Genomic DNA, 22,019 nt, shown 5'->3' with positions numbered 1-22,019 from the left:
CAGTGAGACCCTGTCCCAGAAAATCAAAACAAAATAAAACATTTTTAAAAAGCCCAACCACTTTTGAAAATGTTATCTGTGACTGAGAAAAAGATGTTTAACTCCTTACCACTGAATGTTAGGATTCCAGGTGACTGGAAAACTGGGGGGGCTCGGGGGGAGAAAGAAGACAGGAGAGATGATGGAGGAAGAGAGGAAAGGAGAGAGCGAGAGAAGGGAGAGAGGGAAGGAGGCAGAGGAAGTGAGAGAAAAGCCTAGAGGGGAGGGAGGAGAGAGGTAAAAGGCCAGAGGGAAGGGGGAGGGGGGAGAGGGAGGGAGGGAGAGAGAGAAAACCAGGGCTGGGAGCCCTAGCCTCACCTTCACTTCCCTCACAAGCCCACAGGCCGCTTCTCCTATGAAGAACACAAGCTGTCTAAGGCAATCCATGCACTGAATATCAAAGTGGCTGGTAGGCACTTGCTTAAGTAGCTAGTAAATAAATGGCCTCTGCCAGTGATGGTCAATCTTTCAGAGCTTTCAACAGTAACAAACAGCTGGCTGTGGCATGTGGGCCATAGGTTCACTGCCACTGGCCTATGCCTACCCAACAAAGAAAAGGCGCTGGTTTCTTGTTTTTCCTGCAAGAGTTTAGGAGTGCAGGAAAAAATATTTTCTCATGTGATAGTTGAAACTCTGTTTATATAATATTCCAAAAATAGCTTACATGTTTTTAGGGCTTTTTCTTGGACAGTGTGCAGCCTATATTTTAAAATATTGGGAAAGCTTTATCTCTACCATTAATCTCAGGGAAAAAATGGAGAGACTATTTTTCATGCAGATGAGAAATACCAGACAACCAAGTTCTTCTTGGCAGCAAGCACACATTACTTTTCACAAAAGGGTGACAATGGGGGAAAGACGGATGGCAGTTTCCCATTTCTTTCCTCTCATTCCTTCTCTTATCAAACATTATGGGCTTTGGAAGACGCAATTTACAGATGGAATGCCTGCTTCCCCCACCTTGACAAAGAAGAAATGATTCATAATTCTGAATGCCTTAGAAGACACTGCCAAAACACAATTATTATTATTATTATTATTTACTATTCCAGAAGGTCAAAATAACTCTGCTTCCTTTTTTCCTTCCAGTATAATACAGAAGAACTACAATTGTTCAGTTTCCTCCCAAAGTGTCTTGATGGTTCCATGTGTGACGGAGACTGGAAGCAAATTCTGTTTGCATTTTAATTATAAATATACTCATTAGTGACAGTATTTAACTGGGACATCATATGTGTTGTTTGATAATGTTCTTTAAAGAAATTACACATTGGCTTAACACTCCTAAACCCAGCCACTGCCCCTAACATTTCATCACAATTACACAAATACAATCCTCCAGTTCCTGCCAAGGAATTTTTACTGGGCCATCTCCCGCACCCCCAGACCACCATCTGCCAGTCAAGTCAGCAGTCATACCCTTCTCCATGACTCAGCCCCCTCCCTCCTGCTCCCATCATTCAACATCTGCTCACTGTGGCCACCTTCTTGAACCACTATTCAAAATGTTCTGGGCCTTACAGTGTGAAGAAGAGCCTAGCAAGTGACCCACCTACTTCCCATATGATGTGGCTACTCATCAAGTGATGGTATATAGTTAGGCCACTTCTACTTCTTCAGGGAAGAGGGAGGCAGAGGGAAAGTGAGGAAGAGAGGGAGAATGAGAGGGGAAGGGGGGGTAGAATGAACAGTGACAACAGGGCAGCTTGTATGCAGTCTAATAGAAGCGGCTCTGTGTCTCATTTCTGACTCTGCAGAAGTGAGATTAGTCACTGAGTCCAAGTGTTTACATATTTCCTCTGTGAGCAAGGATAGCTTTGGAAAGTACCCCATCGTCCTGAGCACTTCAAGTTGCCACCAGCGGTATCTGACCAAGCTCTAATCTTTAACAAGGCCCTAGCACTCTCCTGCAGTCCAACCGTGAATGCTTCCAGCAGTATTAATGGCACACTACTCAGGACTCTTCTCAAAGTCTGGACCCAGACAGATGTCTCTCAGTGCAGCTGCCCCTCCGGTATGTAGCTTCTGATGGAGTTCTAACCTTTAAGCCTGCCTTGTAGACCATTCCCAACGATCTTGGTAAATTTGAGGAGAGTGACTGAGCTGCCCTTCCTACTCCCCTGAGAAGGGAACCCTAACAGGTACCTTGTGGAAACACAGTCTTCAGGCCACATCATCTTGGAGTGTCTTCGCACAGGAGAAATGATGCTGCTAACAGCAGAATCTGTTATCCAACTAGTCTTGGTGGATTTAGTCTTGGCAGTTTTTTCTTTTTTAATGTGTCGGGTACACAAGTGTTTATGAATCTCAGGCAACACTGTAAAGCAGCTGCTAAGAGATCCTGAAATGAACTCCATCCTGGACAACCCACAGTTCTCTGCACTATTTATATTCCTAAAGCCATCAGTTATGTCTCATATGGCTGATCATGAGGCCTTCCTTAATGGACTACAGAATCCAATGATAGTGGCAGGCAGCAGTGACTCCTTCGGCTCTATCCCTGGCTTCATTTTGTAGAGGAGGGACCCAGGCACCTTTTAGGACCCTAAGCCAAGACAGATGTCACCTCCTCACCACCGCCTGGCCTCTGACTTCATTATGAAAGCTGCATCACTCTCCCCTTCACTTCCTACCCTTCTCACCCCAATTACACCCAGCACATTTTAATCTTATCTTTCTCTCACATGTCCCACAGCCATCTGGGGATGAGTCAGTGCAGCTACTCCCGTCTGATGCTAGTCTTAATACTAGAAACATACCCAAAAGATCAAAACAAACAAACAAACAAACAAGGGGAAAAGATCACCAAACAGAGTCCAATCTAAACACGACCCTTTGAACACAGTATATGTCCTAGGATGAACATTTGGTTTCCCCTGTACACTTGAGTAGATCTTTTGTTATCATAACTGTCATCCTGGAATGATGTTGGTACGCTTGCTTTGTATAGACAGGTACACAGCAATAAGGATCTGTGGGAAGTCTAGAATATGCTTTGTTACATTTCAACAGATCCCACTACAAGATGTCTGTTCATTTTCTCCCATTCTTATCAGGATTCTGAAACCAAGATGGCATAAGAATTATGATTTATCTGTAATTAGAAGTCCACGGTTAGCAAATAACTTAAAAAGAATGGTTCTGGGCCAGGGATTTAGCTCAGTGGTTCCACCGCCTGCCTCGCAGGCGCAAGGACCCAAGTTCAATCGCCGATACCAAAAAACAAAACAAAACAAAAAGAATGGTTCTCAAACCTTAGCTTCCAGAACTACCAGAAGGGTTGTTAAAACCATGGAATGCTGAGTCAATAACTTCTGAATTAGTGTGTCTGGGCTGGGCCTAAGAACCTGCATTGCCAACATGCACCTTTGTGGCATTGATACTGCTAGTCTGGGAGCCACACTTTGAGAGCCACTAGCCTCAAGCCTCAGAATGTAGTGGAACTCCTGGTCTACAGAGTGTGTCACAAAAAAGGACAGCAAGTTTATGGGTCTCAGTTTTCAAGTCTTATGCAATATCTTGAAAGAGCTCCGTCTCTTCTTACAAATTCCTGAAAACTTCAAAATAAATTAACACAGGTCCAGTGAAGACTAGAAAAACAAGTGGGAGCCAGAACCTTTAAATAAACCACATCCAATTATAAAGAAGGAGAGGAGATTCTACTTAAATACAGTTTGTTAAGAAATGATGCCCTGTCCTAGAAGCCAGTGTGCACTTAGATCCCAGATCAACAGCACTTCTTTTGATTCAGGGCTTCCAGGAGGTAAATTCTACCTTGTAATCTTTCCATGGAGGAGAGGGTTTAAATGGATCCAAAATTCAATACTAGTTGATAACTTGCACAGCTAAAATTACTTTAATTTCTCTAAAATAATGCTCTTCAACATCGGTGTAGGAAAAGGTTTTATGAACAAAACCTCAGTTGCCCGTGAACTAACACAAACAATCAACAAGTGGGATGTCTTCTTATTAAAAGGCTTCTGCACAGCAAGAGAAACCACCAGCAGTGTGAAGAGACAACCCACAATGTGGGACAAAATCTTCACCTGCTCTTCCTTAGACAAAGGTCTACTATCTCGAATCTATAAAGAACTTAAAAAGATCAGACCTCCCAAATTTAAAGACCCAATCCAAAAATGGACATCTGAAATGAACAGACATTTCTCAGACAAAGAAGTAGAAATAGCAAATAAATACATGAAAAAATGTTCAACATCACTGGTCATTCGAGAGATGCAAATGAAAACAACGCTGAGATTCCACTTCACTCCAGAAAGAATGGCTGCTATCATGAAATCAACCAATAACAAATGCTGGCGGGGCTGTGGGGAAAGAGGAACCCTGCTCCACTGCTGGTGGGAGTGTAGACTGGTGCAAGCACTGTGGAAATCAGTATGGAGATACCTCAAAGAACTAGGACTGGAAGTCCCATTTGACCCTGCTATTCCACTGCTGGGGATCTTCCCCAAAGAATTAAAAGAATCATACTACAGTGATATATGTGCACCCAAGTTCATAGCAGCACAGTTTGTAATAGCTAAAACTTGGAAACAGCCAAAATGCCCATCAACTGGAGACTGGATAAAGAAAATGTGGTTTTTTTTTATAAAATGGAGTACTACTCAGCCATAAAAAATGAGAAATTAGAGACATTTATAGCTAAGTGGATGCACATTGAGGCGATACTCTTAAGTCAAATAAACAGGACACACATGTATAAATACCGAATAGTTTCTCTGGTGTGAGAAACTGAAAGTGTAAATAAGGACTAAATGTATAATAGGTCATGTGAAATAGGAAGAAAAGGGGCAAAGGGGAAGGAAGTGGGAGGGCTACAGGAAAGGATAGAAGGGAATGGGATTAATATGAGAAAATGGAAAAATAGGAAGAAAATCTTTGTAAATAGGGAGGAATGGAGGGGCTGAAGGGAGGGCTGGGCAAGGGTGAAAGATGGGAACCAAGAGAGACTATGTAAAGGTGCAAATTTCCAATGATGAATGTCATTATATTGTATACCTAAAATGTACCAATGATTAGAATGAATAATCGATAATGTAAAATAGGAAGAAAAGGTCCAAAGGGGTAGGGGTAGTGGGAGGGGCAGGGGAAAGGAAAGAAGGGAAAGGAAAAATGCTGAGAAATGGAAAAATGGAAATAAAGTCTTTGTAAATAGGGAAGGGTGGAGGGCATGAAGGGAGGGCTAGGAATGGGGAAAAAATAAGAACCAAGATGCATTATGTAAAGGTACAATTCCCAATGAGAAATGTAATTGTGTTGTATACCTACAATGTACCAATAAAAGAATTTAATAAAAAATAAATAAATAAATAAATAAAATAATGCTCTTCAACCCAGGCTATAACATTATAACCACCCGGGAAGCTTGAAAAAATATAGATGCCTAGATCCTACACAAGAGACTCTGACCTAATTGTTTCAGGATGGGTCTGAGACATTGGTATCTTTTAAAGCTCTCTGGGTGACTCTCAAATGCAGCTAACATTGAAACCACTAATATTGGAAAACAGTCAGAAAGAGGTAAAAGGCAGATGGGGAGAAGAGAGGAAGTCCTCCTTAGACAGTGTCCAGTAGCTATAAAGAAAAAGGAAGGAAAGAGAGAGAAGCCAAGAACAATCAGGACAAGCAAAACGGAGGCTCTTAGAGTCTAAGGCTGATGTGGACATCTACCCAACACTGGTTGTCTCAGGTTCAAAAATCAGAAATGACTTCATCAAAAAGGTGCCCTCATTTGCCAAAGAACATATCAAGAAACACTTTTAACAAGGTTCTTTTGTACTAGAAATTGAAAGCAAAGAGTTTTAACTTCTCACAAATCATCTAAAAGTTCAACTCTGACATCAGAGTGCCAAAGAAATAATATTTCTCTCTCAACCAAATTAAGTATTTTTTAAAGAGAGAAGGAAAAGATTAAAGAATTAACTCCCACAGCACTAAGCAGCTGAAATTATCCTCCCAGTTACTACACTGACAAATGGATTTTCAAAGTTGTAAAATCATGTGACACAAACAATAAAACCAAGATATTTTCTTCTCTTCCTTCTTGACCAGCACAGATAGATGCATGAGGTAACAAGCTGGAAAAAACTTTTTTCTTGAAAGCTTTATGATCCTCCTTAAGGTAGAATGATGAAAATAAAAGAAACCAATTAAAAGAACAAGATACAGTACTAGAACGGAGAGAGCAAAGATTCTCAGGGCAGGTAACAAAGATGTCATGTGAAAATTATCTCTGCTTATATCAATAGGGAAATACTGGGAGCCCAGACGTAAGATTCCAGACGTATTTCTCCTACATGAAAAGTTAAAAAACAAATTCATCATTTCAAAAGGTTAAATCTGATTAGAAAACTTAGATGCGGACAAAACTGCATATATATATAAACACTCACTTGGTAAATAATCACTTTAAAACCAACTTTGAAGGCACAGTAGTTTTCACTACCACCACAAGATACTGTGCTCTTCCTAATTTAATACATGGAACCTCTCTTATTTGGCACTGGCTGCCCACAGTTAATTCAAAGCATTCTCTGATTTATGAGACTACCAGAATAAACCTCTTCCCTTCTGCCAAAGAACACCTACTAAATGATGTCTGCAGTTAAGTGCTGTATAATACCTAAAACATGGCCAAAATCACCTAGATTTTCAGTCTGAAAGAAGGATCTTTCTTCGAAAGGGAGAAGACTAACGAGGACTGATTTAGATAATTCAGTTCAGGAGAGGACATGCACCTATTCAGACAGAAGGCTGTAAACTTATCTTTATTGGACAGGCTTGGAGATAGAAGGCCTGATCTAGGATACTAATTTCAAGAAACAGTATACTGGCTCACCTAGGAAGTTATCTATGAGGTGCTTAAGAGCCCAATCATGCTAAAGTCAGCACATAAACCAGTATCTGCTCAAAGACAGTTTTAAAATATCAGGCCCATGACATTTTCATAAGTCAATTATGAGCTTGCTTCTCAGGGTTACATAAATGATGCATCTGATCTAAATGATCATTATTCTTCTAATGAGATTTAGAACAATGGTTAAGCTCAGTTTCCATTTTTACTTAAAAAAAATGTATCATCTTACATTAGTCTGTGGGCCATAATAGGTATAATACCTATATTCATAACAGGTATGTTGGATAGTAGTTATTTCATATATGGCAAGTTAATGATGTAATAATTAATATGCATAATATATACTCATAAGTATATTGCATACCAGGTATATTCATACATGGCAAGTCAACGCTGTTCATGAGACTGCCCTGGAAAACAGCTAGCAGAGATAAGACCCTTCTCATCCTATCAAAGGAAAGGTCTACTAAAAGAAAATGAGGAAGAAAGAAAAAAAAATAACACCCAAGTCAGATTCAGCTGCAGAAGTATGAAGGGTAAGATTAACAAGTCCTTGAGTTGGAAATGAGTGCTAACCAGAAACTCCACAACAGCTTTGTGTAATGTAAAAACTTTGGAAGGCCTATGGCAACACTGAATTTTAAATTACGGAGAATTTCTTTTTTTCCTCTTCCTCCTCCTCTTCATCATCTTCTTCCTCCTCTTCCCCCCCCCCTTCTAACTTACCAATATAAAAAGCTCAAATACAGAGATCTAGGGAAAGTATTTTATTTTATAAAGCCATTACAGTATCAGAAGAAAATTAGACATTTAAAAAATATTTAAGTAAAATAAAAATTGAATAAAAAGAGAGGAAGGTAAACAGGAGGTTTTAAACATTACTCAGTCCAAGCCTACTGTGAAACATGGAACCAAGGCAATTATCCAGGTAACTTATAAGAAATACCATTTTTGCAATCAATTAGGACACTTCAAGAGAAAAGCAGTTTTGAGATTTCAATTATCTGAATTAATATCTTAACTATCCACTTGATTTTTTTAATGTAAAGCCAGTTTCCAAGGAGACCTCTAACAAACTTAACTGGATATAATTTTATGCCCTTAAAAGTCAGGCATCCACCCAGAGTTGTACCTCTTTTAAAAGACGACCATGGAAGTGGTACATGCCTGTAGTCCCAGCACTCTGGAAGGCTGGAGGAGGAAGATGGAGAGTTTGAGCCCAGCTTGGGCAATTTAGAGACCTAATGTGATCCTGTATCAAGATAGAAAATTTTCAAAGAGCTGGGAATGTGGCTCAGTGTGATCCTTGGGTTCACTGACCAGTACCACAAAGGGAAAAAAGCCACCATGAGCACTGCCACCCGCTATCCTGACTGCCGCTAGCACCCCACCCTCCCTGCACACCAGCTCTGCCCAGTTATCAGGCAGACCATCCCACCTGCTCACATTTATCACAGAGTGTCAGCTCATCCTCTGGACACCTTCCAGATACTATATACTTATACTTGCTATGAAACAGAATTCCAAAATTTTTTTCCCAACATACAGAAAATACCATGGGATAAACAATTAGTATTCTGCTAGTCACATTTTATCTTAGGACACAGGGCTAATACATTCCCATGGCCAACTAAAGCCACCATTTTCTGTCCTACTCATACATATTACCTTGCAGACAGCAGCAGTAGACTATTAAGTAGAAATAAACATTTTAACTGGCCAGCAACTTATATTATGCAACATTTTCTGTTTCTGGCTTGGCTGCCTGCTTTAAAGCCCACTAATAACTGAACTGCAAAAAGTCGACCACTTCAGAAAAAAAAATTTTTTTTTTGGTTTTTTAAGACAAGGTCTAGTTCTGCAGTTTAGGCTGGCCTTGAACTCACTGTGTAGGCCAGGACAGCCTCAAACTGACAACAATCCTTCTGCCTCAACCTCCCAAGATGTAATCCCTCAGCTGGGATTACAGGTGTGCACCATGCTTGCCCCCTAGAAAATATTTTAATGCTTTTAATTATGAGATCTGATTTGGCAGACAAACTTCTGCCAGAAACTTTTAAATGTGTTTTTTCTTGAAATCTGCTTTTCTAGATGTTGCTGTCCCCATTCATCTACCTGGTCGAAGCCTGTAGAAGTACAGATGTCCTGTTGTCCCAAAGCAAGAGTCTCTCCAAGATTTCTAAATAGTGCACTGTATCCAAACCATAATAAATCATGATACATAAGACAGGGACTAAACAGAAATAAGAACCCCAAACCAGCAGATTTTAGGTAGAATTCACAAGTCACTTCCACTCCTTTACCGAAGGGGGCCCAGGTATTGCCTGATGCCTAAAAGCAGCCTATGCAAACCATCAAGGGACCGAGGGTACTATCCTAGACCATGGCCCACCTTCATAGCCCCACCAACACACAGAGAGGTGTTAATTACCCGGAGTCTGCCACAGCTCTGCAGATAAGCATTCAAGACATCCTCTAAAGGATTAATGTGATGATTAGTGGTAATATATGTAAAGAATGTGGCACACAGTAGAAACTTTCAAAATGGCAGCTGTTTAATTTTTTATTGCTGTGCTCCAGGCACTCAAAGCCCCACCCACACTCCAGGAGACAGGAGAGGATAATGGAAAAGGCAAGAGCTCTCGAGTCAGAGAAACCTGGTTTGACATCCCAAGCAAGTTGCTTTCACCTCTCTGAACCATCTCCTTGTCCTGGGGTTTACATTTAAATGCCTGTTTTGTAGGATGGATATCAGACATAAAAACCTACCTGAGGGCCAGGGATTTAGCTCAGTGGCACTAGACCTGCCTCACAAGCACAAGGTCCCGAGTTCAATCCCTGGTACAGCCAAAAACCCCACAAACCTACCTGAGAATTTGGCACACAGTAAGCACCTGATAAATCACATCTATTATTATTGCTATTATTATAACTATTAATAACCAGGCCTGACAATATCTATGTGTAGACTCCTCTTTTTATTGTAGAAACCAAACTGTCTTCTCTAATAATACCCTGGCTCTTTCCCCAAAATACTATTTTAAAATATGAGAATAGACAGATACAGTTCTAATTCTTAAATATGTCTGAATACTTTAAGCCAAACACCTACTAAGTACCTAGAAAATATCTGCTGCTCTATCTAGGACAACCAGTATGTGTTCTATGCTTCATTAAGATAGCTGGGTTTTTTGGATATAAATGTGTGCCTGAAGCCTCAGGTGTTTGGGATTCTAACAGGCTTGAATCAAACCCAGAACAAGCTGAGAAGATGCCAGAGATATTCTGGAGTAGTCCTACTACCACCACCAATGGCAACGAACCACCTTCCCAACAGGCACAGGGAAGGGAGAGTTCTCTTTCAGCCCTGGATCTATGGCTCCTTTCTCCCCACCAAAACTGACTCTCAGCCAGACCTCTTAGTCTCAATGTAAACCCAAGGCCACACTGATAAGAACAGTCATATCATCAGCTTCACAAAACAGGGCAAGAAAAAGAATTCAAGAGAGTGGGGGCAGGACACAATTTATTCAAAATGGGAGAGAGGGACAAGTTGGGTATTTCTAACTGGGAAACCCTGGGAAATACATGTCTCCCTTCAGTCCCTTACAGGAGAAAGAAAGAAGAAATTTAACTGACAAGATGGTAGCCTATGAAAGATTATTAACATTTTAATTTGAATCCAAACAAAGTCTTTTTATTCTTCTCTTGCCTCTGCAACCCTCAGTCCTTCTCCTCTATCCCAGGCTCCAGGGTTAGTTTCCTTGGGCTACCTCTAACAAATAACCACAAATCTGAGGGCTTAAAACAACAAAACTTTCCCTCCTGGTTTGGATGGCTAGCAATCTTGATATCAATGATGCTGGCAGGCCATGCCCCTCTGAAGGCTCCAGAAGAGATCATTTCCTGCCACTCCCCAGCTTCTGGTAGCTCTAGGTAATCCTCCTACTCCCTGGCCTGTGGCCTCAATACTCTCCGCTTCACATGGCCTTCTTTGCTCTTCTTTTAGACACCGATCATTGGATTTAGGGCCCACTGTAATTCAAATGATCTCATCTAACTTTAATCACTTCTAGAAATCTCTTATCTCCAAATAGAGCCATATTCTGAGGTCCCACATGGCCATGAAAGTGGGGGGCCTTAACACGATTCAATACACTCCAATGGCCAATCAATATAAACTACCACCATCAAAACATAAGGTAAAGTGGAGGGAAATGACAAATTATACCATTACAAAATTACAAAAAATCCAAAGTTATACTCTCCAGTAGATCCCGGACTACTAAATCTGAATTGAAAAATGTCATTTTTGCCTTTCCCTCTATCAGAAACTGTGAAAGCTTGGGAAACAGCTTAAGTGCCATGATCAAAATAGCACTAAAACAAAGACTATTCCACTGGTCCAAACCCTCAACATACTCCGTAAAAAGTTTAGTGTTACGTATAGCTGAACATTCATATACATTATCAGCAGCAGAATACCAACCGAAAAGATGAAAGGCAGGGGAAGACACCTTCAGTTAAAAGTAGTCTCTTTTAACTATTTGGGGTGGGACGTGGCCCATGGGTCTTAGAAGATCAAGGTTTCCTTTTAAAAAATTATCTTTGTTTTTTAATCTCTAACCCCACCCAAACTTATCATTTTCAAATAATGACAATTTGCCTAAATGGAAGCACTATATACCAGAATTCTCTTTTTTAATCATAGTATTAGTTTAGCTTTATGGAGATCAGTTTAAAGACTTGTGTACTCCCTCTGCTGGCTCTGGACTTAAATTTTCAATGGGTTCAGGAGCTAAATTACTAATTTCACTGATGTCTAAAACACAAGGAAAACCACTAAATGCATCTCACTGAGTTTATTAAAGATTCCACTCTAGAAGAAAGCAAATGTGTATATTGTTTGGGGGGAGATGTCACCTCCTGCCTCAGCTTTGCCCCCTACAAATGTGCCACATGCTTTCCATACTCTGTGCTCAGCTCTCCACTGCAGGACTAGGGTAGATCTGGGCATCCAGTCATGAGCCTCCAGAAGATAACCCCACAGGAGTAGCAAAAGTGCTAGAAGGACCACAGTCCACCAGAGAAGTTAGTTTGTTTCACTTTACAATGTTATCCCATCATAGTAACTAAGGCACTCTGGGAAAAAGACTGAAGATCAGAACCTCAAAAACAATCCATGAAAAGTAGAATTCATGCACTCTAGAAAATCACAGCTTGAAGCATACTCTAAAGAGTGATACCTCACAGTCCTCTACAGACGCCTACTAGGCTGGCTCTTTCTCCTGCCCGACAGCATCATTTCACATTTATTATATCAATGCAACACTAGCAGGTCTAAGGCTTCCAACACTGAAACTTCCAGCAAATCTCCAAAACCTCCTCACATGGGATCAGCTCACTTGTGAGTCAGAGAATCAATCCCCTTTCAGAGTCACAGACACAGAACAAGGCCATCCTCATGGGCCAAGGAAACAATGATCCAAACTGCAGCTCTAAGTATTAGAAGCATTTCAAGCTTCATATCCTGTACTTAGGAATACACAAGAATCATAGGAAAATGACAGAAGAAACAGGCAGGCATCCTGGGCAGAGGAGGGTGGACTGATAAAGATCTTTTCAGCAAGTTGAACCAAGAGTGCTGATGTAGAATGTAGAAAGGGAAACAGAGCCTCTCTAGTGCAAGTCAACTAGAAGAGGGGAAGAAGACAGCAACTGAAGCAAGAGCCTGCAAACCTGAGGGGGAACAGCACTGACACCAACAGCTATGAAATCACAACGGCTGGCAGCAGACACTATAGAATGGTGGCAGTGCCCAAGGCTCACATGGACACACTCTCAACTCTAGCCTGGCTAGCTGTGAGACCGCAAGACTCATGTGGTGCCAGCTTTCTGCCTCACTTATAAAACAAAGTAAGGTTTGGGCCAGGGATTTAGCTCAGTGGTTCTGCCGCCTGCCTCCCAAGCGGAAGGACCCGAGTTCCATCCGTGGTACCAAAAAGACCCCAACAAAGTAAGGTAGATGATCCTTATCACCTTCTCTGGTCCTGAATTTCAGTCAACAAGCAATGCATATGAGTCAGCTACAGGTTCCCCATCCATTCTGAGGTAGGCCAATCCTGCACCAGGTACCAAGAGACAGAACTGGGGATCCCACATCAGCCTGGGGCCACAGGCCTGCTCTAACATAGGTGGACCTGGAAAAACCCAAGCTTCTCTCTAACAGACCCAAGAGGACCCACGTCACAGTGGCCTTGCATCTCTACTAAAAGCTCCAAATGATCTGCAGAGAACTAAAGGCCACTGCAAGCCATGCCCAGAACCTACTGTGTGCCTTTTGCTGGGAACTTTTCTGCAGAGTTGAGGCAGTGAGGAAAGCAGAAGTACAGATGTAAAAAGGCAAAGAGAATAGGCAACAATGACAAGTTCACAAAGCACAGCCTTGCATGCTTACTGTTTGTCTCTTCCCTGCTGGAATGTGAACTCCTATACAGTGGAACCTTATCTGCCTTGCTCCACCACCACACTCCTGGGGGATGGCTGTGCCCTGTGTGCTTCTGATAAGTACTTGTTGAATGAATAAAACAGGATGTGATGCAGACAGGTAAAAAAGGTTTTTCTTTTTGCCATCATTTATTCACTTCCTATACACCAGCTGTAACATTCAGTGATACTTTTTTTTTTGGTACCAGGGATTGAACTCGGGACCTTGTGCTTGCAAGGTAGGCACCGGAACCACTGAGCTAAATCCCCGGGCCCCTAACTTACTTTTATATGTATGTTTCCAAGCCCCTTCTACAGCAACAACGAAACGAAGTGGTTCCTTGGGACCCCTCAATTTGTGAGGCAGAAAAAGGAGAGAAAAGAAGGGCCCAGAAGAGGATCAGGTTTGTTCCCCACAAGCAAGACAAGTGAGCAAGAAAATAAATTCCATTTTCTCTGCAGCCCCAAAAATCTGGGATCTGAGGCACCAGCAGTAGGCAAGAAGGGTACTCATAGAATGCATAGTCCTACACAATCTTATCTTTGCACTGTCACCAAAAGCTTCAGATGGATGGTGCCCGCTAATTTTTTTTTTGGCACCCTAAGTAAATAACTTTTTAGTTGGCCAAGGCCTATTCATTAATTTTCCAAACAAAAATATGTGGTAGAGGTTTTAAGTAAGACTCACAAACAGAATACTAAAAAGTTTAAGTACAAGATGTTCTTCTATGGTGTCATTTTCTTAAAATAGAACCCTCCTAAAATCTCCTAAAAATAAGTCTGCTATAGTTTCATTTCATTTTCTGAGAAGGAAATAAACACATGAAAACACACATTTGGCTTCTTTTTTAAAGAGTCTCTCTGCTACATAGGCTCACAGATCAAAGACTAAAAGGGCCAATTTCTTCACTTCATAGGTCAGTGACACAGCTTCCAAAAAGAGGAAAAACAGTCCCCCTAGTGTACTGCTGCTGTAGAAGGAGGAAGTATGTTAGTAGAGAATCACTGAGGAAGACAGTACTGCCAAAGGAAATTACAAAACAGCATTTTGGCAACACAGGGAAGCAAAAGACAGATTCTTCACACACAATCGTAACTAGACCTTTGGTGAGTTACTCCAAAAGGTGACAGAGGTCAAAATTATCAGCCAATGTAGAATTAAGTTGACATGATCATTCTGAAATTTAAAAATAAATTTAAGGGCCAGGGATTTAGCTCAGTGGCACTGTGCCTGCTTCAGAAGCACAAGGTCCTGAGTTCAATCCGCAGTACCAAAAATAAATAAATAAATTTAAAACAAAGTTACACTTAAAATAACATTTCTTAATTCAGTATGATGAAATAATCTGAAGAGCAAAAATAGTAAGGACATAATTAAGCAGTACATGGCAGGTAAGCCCTCATCTTTTCACCTTGTCAAGAAGCCATAAAAGTACACATTCTCACATGAAAGAAGACTCATGCTCCAATGATTAGCCTCTGCTGCAGCAGCAGCCACGGCCTCTTCACACAGTATCCTACAGGAACTCAATGGCTGCCTAATACGATCTTGCTCTGACCTAAGGGAAATGTAAGTGTGTCGGCATGGACAGACGGGTAAGCGATAAACAGGCTTCCTGGTAAGCCCTACAGTCCTTAGAGGTCTCCCCAAGACAAGAGGAACTGAGAGAACTAGATAGTTCAACTAGGTGTGCACTGCAAGAAAACTTAATCTGAATTAAAGGAAATGTAACCTCTTCCCCTCATAACCACATTTTATTATTCATTTCTACTTTAATGTCTGAGGCAAGGGAACCTGTGAGATAGCCATCATCCTTCTCACTGGCACAGTATGCATCTGACAAATGTACACTGACCAAGGGCTTCCACTTTTTGTTAAAATGCTATCTCTCCTGCCGCTTTTCTTACTTTGTAGTTCCTAAGCACCCACACTAAAAGGCACTGTGCAGCTACACGAATACGGTACCCCATTCACATGTGCCTGTCCTTCTGATGCTGGAATAATAAGCAGGGCACAGACTGAGATGCAATGTGTTGTTCCAGAAAGCAACCCCTACTTATTTAACACTCCCCATTACTTAGTACTTTTTAAAAATTTCAACTTAAAGAAAATAGTATGATAAAGAACAAAGACCTCTAGAAATGCAACTACTAATTACCTTTATGCTAACTAGCTGTGTGATCTTAGAAAAATCATTACCTCCTAAAAGAATGGTTTCTTTGCCAATAAAGTAAGAGGGTTAAACTAGACCACCAAACTTCATTCTGATTACACTTTAGGATCACCTGAGAAACCTCGACCAAAACCAAACCACCACCACTAAGCCACATATTGGCCCAATAAAATCAGATTCGCTGGGTATTGGTATTATTCAAAAACCCCCAGACGATTCTGGGGTGCAACCAGGTGATGAGAATCACTGGTCTACATTCCAGCCTCCAAGGCTCCTTTTCTAATTCTTTCATTCTGACATCTTAGGGTGATAATTCTGGCTACAGGATCTTGTACAATTGCCCAAAAAGCCACAAAAGAAGTAAAGGCCTAGCCCCTGCATATACCCCGGTACGTATAAATGACTAGAAGAGGTTAACCTGAATTCCAGACATTTTTAGAAGTTAAATGCATAACTCAGAATGAAAGTACTGTGGTTTAAATGTATATGCATGCTTCCAATATGACTAACCATGACAAGGATAGACTTCTAAACCTGGATGCATGGAAATGGGGTCACAATTAGCTCCTGACCTCTCCCTTTTCCCTCTTCTCCCACCCCAACTAGACAACAAGCACAAGGAAGATCTATTAGTCATAATCAGAATATGAAACCAGCCCCAGTTTCAAAGGGCCCACTTCATCATCAAAGATTTGGAAGTTCCTGCATGGCTGCACCTTTTGATGAAGGTCATCTTACAAAAACTGGAACTAAATTATATGCCTTTTGTCTTCAAGGATTAGTTCCCACGAGACATCCCCAGAATGGAACTGATAAAAATATTTCAAAGAATAATCCTAAGGTTTTTAGCTGAAGAGAAATGAGATAGCAGGGACAGAAAAAGAAACCAAGAGAGAGAAAAAAGGGATATAACATAAAGCCATCTATGACTAGGTCCAATATCTCTACTGCCAATCCAGCAAGCTATAGTAAATATAGCCCAAGCCCACTTCATGGCTACTTCTAGTAACACCACTTTCTCACACCAGTGTTTAAAAAAAATCAAATTTATTAAACTTATTTTAACTATAAACACAGTAGCAATAAACATTACTTGTGGAATTCAATTACTTTTGCAACTACTTCAAAATCTTAGAAAAGTAGAAACTCTTTCTACATTAACTTTTTAAGTTAAAAGTTAATTTTTAACTAACAGATTCCCTACACCATATTCAAACATGCAGGACTTAATTTCAAGTGTAAGAAATTTGAAAAACACTTCAAATCACTAAATCTATCTTCTCAGATTCTGTACATGGAGATTAACCCTTGCCAGCCACTTGGAAACCCAGTTTTTGAAGTTATCACATTAGCAATTCTTTGACAGGAAACTCTTAATGCTTTCTGTAAACAGCCCTCAGATCACACAACTGGCATTCCTTTGTAAAGCTGTAAAATTAGACCAACTGTAAGATTCATAATGTCAGCATTTGTCTCATTTAAAAATGAGACAGATCTGTGGCATTTATATCAAAGCACATCATTTGCTTTTAAAGTATCTAAACAAGACCTCTCCAATACCAGCTGTGAAAAAAGAAACTCAGGCACTGGGTTTGCAAGGCTTTCCTAAAAGCAAATTAAAATGTTTCCTTCTCTAAATTCTTCAGCTTTTTCATATACAAGCTCTTCTCCAGTGCCTCAATTCCATTCTTCAATAAGATTACAGCGTTCTTATATTATACAACTAGGCAGCTTGGAACCCAGGAAGACACAGGGTTTCCTGCTGAAGATTAAGGAAGAGAAGGAGGAAGCAACTACCTCTTTCATTTAAAAAGAAAAAAAGATGAAACTGCAAATAGGAGAGAGTGATAAGAGATTTCGTATCACGCAGGACTCCCAGGACTCCCATCTGCCAGATTCTGGCACATACATATCTTGGGGGTAGGAGCCAGGAAGGTGCCCAGGAAGAGGTACTTGACTATCTGCTGCCCAGCAGGGACAAATGGGTTAATCTCTTTGGATGCCCAACTGCAGGAAGTTATTACATCATAGGCCTTTCCACACCTCTCTCCCTACCACGTGTCGGGTGCCCCAAGAGGCTGAAAAGGAACAGTAGAGAGTCTCTCCTCAGGTTCTTCTACAGGTAGAAGTCATTATGGCCCAGTCCTGCCATCAAACCTCCCTCTCACCTAAGAGTTCACTTGAGTGCAGGCCCAGGCCCCTACATGGGACACCCGTCAACAAACAGTGCCAGAGTCCAAGACTGGGAGGGAGCAGCAGGTGCCACCAATCTACGTGTAGGTGGCAAGACTGGCCCCAAAACATTTCAGAGGCTACCCCAGGCAGACTGGACCGACCTCTCTGAGGAGTAAAGGTGTTGGCCCCAGTGAGAAGCAGCCAGGCACAAAAGGTTTACAATCATTACTTTCTCTACTAGGATCGATGTGCCTTGGGAGTTAACACCCACAATCCGGAAGCTAGGATGCAAGGGTTGTCATTCATCCAGCACCAGGTTCCTGCGACCCACTGGAAGCCACAAATCCAGCCCCTCCTCTGGCATGGAGTGCCAAACGCCCCCAAGCAACCCCTTCACTCCACCCCACCCCACAATGGTAAAGTCTATTCCAAAGTTAGCCAGGGACCTACCACCTTGCCGCTGTCCCAGTAATTCAGCAAACGCAATCCTATTTGTTCTTCCCTCGTCAGTGTCCCTTGGCCCCCGAAATCTGGTCCTGCCTGAAGCTTTCCCGGGAGCTCCAAGCCGGTCCCCAGGTTACTCTCCCCCAAGGGTCAAAGAGAAGCCCCCTCCCAACAAAGTCTCACAGGGAAAGCTCCCCTGCCATCCCTCTCCCCCGTGCCCGCCTGCGCGCTAGGTCCGACCAACTCTGGGCGCGTCTTGCGCTGCGCAGGAGGCCTGGCGGGTCCGGCAGCCAGCCCAGGGTGGGTACGTACCTTCCAGCCCGCAGAGCTGTTGCTGTCGCCCTTGTCTTTGAAGTAGGGCACACATCGCACCATCCATTCGTAGATCTGGGACAGAGTGAGCCGTTTGTCCGGGGAGCTCTCGATGGCTCGGGTGATCAAGTCGGCGTAGGACAGGTTTCCCCAGGCGTTCCGTCTCGAAGAGCACTTCCTCGGCTGCCCGGAGCTCCCAGCTGCCCCGGGTTGCGGCGCTGGCAGTGGCTGCTGAGGCTGCAGCGGCGTCTGGGTTCCCCCGCTCAGCGCGCCCACCGCGGGAGCTGGCCCGGACCCGAAGTCCTGCCCTCCGGAAGCCAGCAGTCGGGCCGAGTCTTCAAGAAGCAGCCCGGAGCCCAGGGTTCCGCTCCCGCCACCGCCGATCGCCATGGCCGAGCTGGTCCGGCCGCTGTCCTCGTCGTCTTCATCGTCCTCCTCCTCCGGGATCATGGAGTCGGCGGCCGTCTCCCCCGAGGGCTTAGCCGGGCTGGCCTGGAGCTCCGGCCTCTGCAGGGGCCACGTACAAGAGCGCGGGCGGCTCTGGGGCTCAAACTCGGGGTCCACCTCCACTTCGGGAGGAGAGAGCGGGATCGGGGAGGCCGATGTCTCTGCCATCTTCGCCGCCCGCGGCTCAGGCTCTTCTCTCGTGCCCGGGCGGGGTGCGGCGGGGGAGGGACGGGGGCTCCGCTGCTGTTGCCGCTGTTGCCGCCGCCGCCGCCGCCGCCTGGGGAAGCGCGCGCGAGAGAAGGAGAGTTGATTATCCTGGGGCTGGAGCCCAGTACTCGGCGAGCCCTTGCCCGCCGCGGCCGCCGCCGCTTCCAGGAACAGACCTGGGGACGTGCGTCCCGCGAACCTGGCGCAGCAGACACCGCCCCCTGGCCGGGCCGCTGGGGAGACGCGAGCGAATCGACTGCCTCGCGCGGGGCAGCCCCCTCCCCCGCCGCCACCAGCCCTGCAGGTCTCTCCAAGGCTAGGTGGCGGGGCGGGGGGAGGGGCGGGCCGCGCCTTTCAAGTGGGCAGTGGCAGCGCCCGTACAGCCGATCCGCGGTCTGAGCCCGAGCGGGCGTGCGTTTGTTTATGTTTCGCTCCAGCCCGCGCGAGTGCCTAACGCGGCGCTGCCGCCAAAGTCTGTGGCGCCCGTGTTCTTCTGCCCCTCCTCGGCCCTGCCGCCTCCGCGACCCCCCAGCCCAGTGGCCCGGGCAGCCCCTTCGCCCCACTCTGCCCGCGGTCGGGGCCTGGGCGCAGACGTCCCCGTCACTTCCAGGAAAAGAGAAGGGAAGAAGGGGGCAGGCGTCCCGGCGGGTGTTCGCAAAGGGTCGAGCCCCGGGAACGGCCACTTCGGGGGCTTGTGTGGTTTATTTTCTCGCGGACGCGGTGCTCTCCGCCCCCTTTCCAGACAGGAACGGGGGGCGGGGTGGGAGCAAGTCGGAACATAAATCTTCCAACAGGTCGGGAAGCGCCAAGTCTCCCGGGCTGCCAGAAAACCCGGACAGCACGTTCATAACCTCCTCGCTCCCGCTGCTGCCATCTTGACAGTTTCCCCCTTCCCTCAAGTCCTTTAAAAACACTAGCGGGAGGGAACGGGGCGCGCACACCGAGTCACGGGGAGGAACAAGGGACGCGCCTGGCCCAGCTCGGAAGCAGATCTGGAATCGCTGGGAAAGCGGCCGCCCCGCTGCACAGCTCCGGCGCCTACCTCGGTTCCTTCCCCTCAGGGAGCAGGCGGGAGAACGCACAATCGCGCGAGGAGAGGGCGCGCGACCCTGGCGAAGGAGAGGCGCTCGGACCGCCGCCACAGCCCGCCCGAGGAACCGCCTGTCAGCCTGCGCGCCGCCACCTCCCACATTCCTCCTCCTCCCTTGCACGAGCAGGGCGGCCGCAGCAGAGGCACAAAGTTATAGACACACGCAGGGAGCCTCAACCTAAGATGACGGCGAGCGGGCGGATCCCCGCCCAGGGGGAGGGCTGGGGCGGGGTCCGGGTGTGCTACCGTGCGTGCGTGTGTGCTCGCTCTCGTGCGCCTGCGCGGCCCGGCTCCGCGGAACTGCGGGCATGGGTGTCGGGTCGCGCGACGGGCCGGGGCTCAGCAGGCTCCTCCTCCCTAGCGGGAGCCTCTACAACCACGAAGCACCTCGCTGGCCCGGGAGAGTGGGGATGGGGCGCGGGGTGTGAGCGCACACGCGTGGCCTCGGAGATTCCGGGCAGGCGCCTGGCACCAGGGGTCCCTGGCCTGCGGCGGCCCGCCCTGGTGTCCGATTCCCCAGTAGAACCTTACACCGGGTAACACCAGAGATAAGATGCTGACCGCAGATGGCAAGGGTTGCCTCGGCATGGAAATACTGGCTGGCGTAGAGGTTGGTGCCTGCAGGACTTTGATAAACTGATGACCTCAGATTAGATCGGGCACCAAAAGGTGTGCACGGAGTCCCTTACCTTGGACGTGTTTCGCTTTTCGTGGATTTCGGGAAAAGTGGAACTCCGGAAGAAAGTACCCTAAATTTAAGAGTGGATTCCAAACAACTGAAAGTGTAAAACAATTTTACTCTAATTTGTAAGTAACCTCAAAACAGCTACACTTGATCTTAGCTAAAAGGCCGAGAAGCAATAACCTCAAAACAGCTAACTCTGCATTTCTGGCTTTTTAGAGAAGAAACAGGCCTTCTTCTGCTTAGAACAAGTAAAGGAGCATCTGCACAAGTCCTTATTATCCGTGCCCCGTATCGTTCATTTGTATCTTTAAAATGCACCAAATGGCAACATGCCCATTCAAAGTCTATCCACTTGGTTAATATCTTTTTTTTTTCACAAACTCCTTTTAAGTCACTGGGTGGATATGTCCGTCTAGAAGTGAGCTCCGCGACAACTCGATACACAAAAAGGTCCAACCGCGGAGCTGACGCACGAGTTCGCCCACCACGCCGGCTCCAGGCTCCGGGCTTTGCGCAGGGCCCGTCACTCAAGTGACGCGCGGCCCCGCCCCTGCACCAAGCTAGTTCGACGCGTACAAACAGATGATGTCATCGTCTCCACGCGCGCGTGACCCCGGAGCTCTGCGCTGCGTCGCCATTCGCTGCGCTGCTTACTCGTCAAGCCAAGCCGCGCGCTGACTGGCCGCTGCCACCGGTCTCCAGGCCCCAGAAGCCCCTCTCCGCCTCCCGAACCCGCCCCACAGCAAATAATAAACAATCGAGTAAAATCGAAGAAGGAGGGGAAAGAGGACTGGAGGGGAGAGAGGGCGCTGACGGCGGGAGGATTGAAAGGGCGGACCGGAGAGGGCGGATCTGGGGAGAAAGGAGCATCCCCGAGGTGGCGGGTCCCTCCGTGGTGAGCGGGCGTCGGCGGAGGAAACTCGAAGAGCCCTGGGAGGGCGCACGGTTGCGGCGCGCGGCGCTAGGGCCCGGGAGCCCTGGGATGGGGGCGGGGCGCGGCCCGCGAGGGGCGGGGTCTGGGCTGCCCCGGAGCCGCGCGGGTGGAGCCGGGCAACACGTGCGGGAGGAGGGCGGGCGCGCGCGCCC

The 22,019-nt window shown here is 45.4% G+C and overlaps 1 protein-coding gene and 1 pseudogene across 2 annotated transcripts in view; both read right to left on the bottom strand.

The window, feature by feature from the left end:
* The window catches only part of Foxo3 (forkhead box O3), a 119,653-nt gene extending 99,201 nt beyond the window's left edge, over positions 1–20,452 (bottom strand). The window contains exons 1-2 of one of the 2 annotated variants that reach the window (XM_087208620.1): positions 20,201–20,452; positions 18,505–19,228 (exon numbers count right to left, since the gene is read on the bottom strand). In XM_087208620.1, coding sequence (XP_087064746.1) covers positions 18,505–19,119 — 615 coding nt within the window. In that variant the 5' untranslated portion in view covers positions 19,120–19,228; positions 20,201–20,452. The remainder of the gene's footprint in view (positions 1–18,504; positions 19,229–20,200) is intronic. The other variant, XM_004855421.4, reaches the window with a different exon arrangement.
* Positions 20,453–20,947: 495 nt separating this feature from the next.
* LOC147828701 (U2 spliceosomal RNA) lies at positions 20,948–21,110 on the bottom strand (annotated as a pseudogene).
* Between the last annotated feature and the right edge of the window lie 909 nt (positions 21,111–22,019).

This window comes from Heterocephalus glaber, unplaced genomic scaffold, assembly GCF_053883595.1.
Source record: "Heterocephalus glaber isolate CG9 unplaced genomic scaffold, H.glaber_assembly_v1.0 deba00000942, whole genome shotgun sequence".
NCBI classification, from domain to species: domain Eukaryota; kingdom Metazoa; phylum Chordata; class Mammalia; order Rodentia; family Bathyergidae; genus Heterocephalus; species Heterocephalus glaber.
The sequence above is the reverse complement of the archived record's forward strand: the minus strand, read 5'-3'. Positions and strand labels throughout refer to the sequence as shown.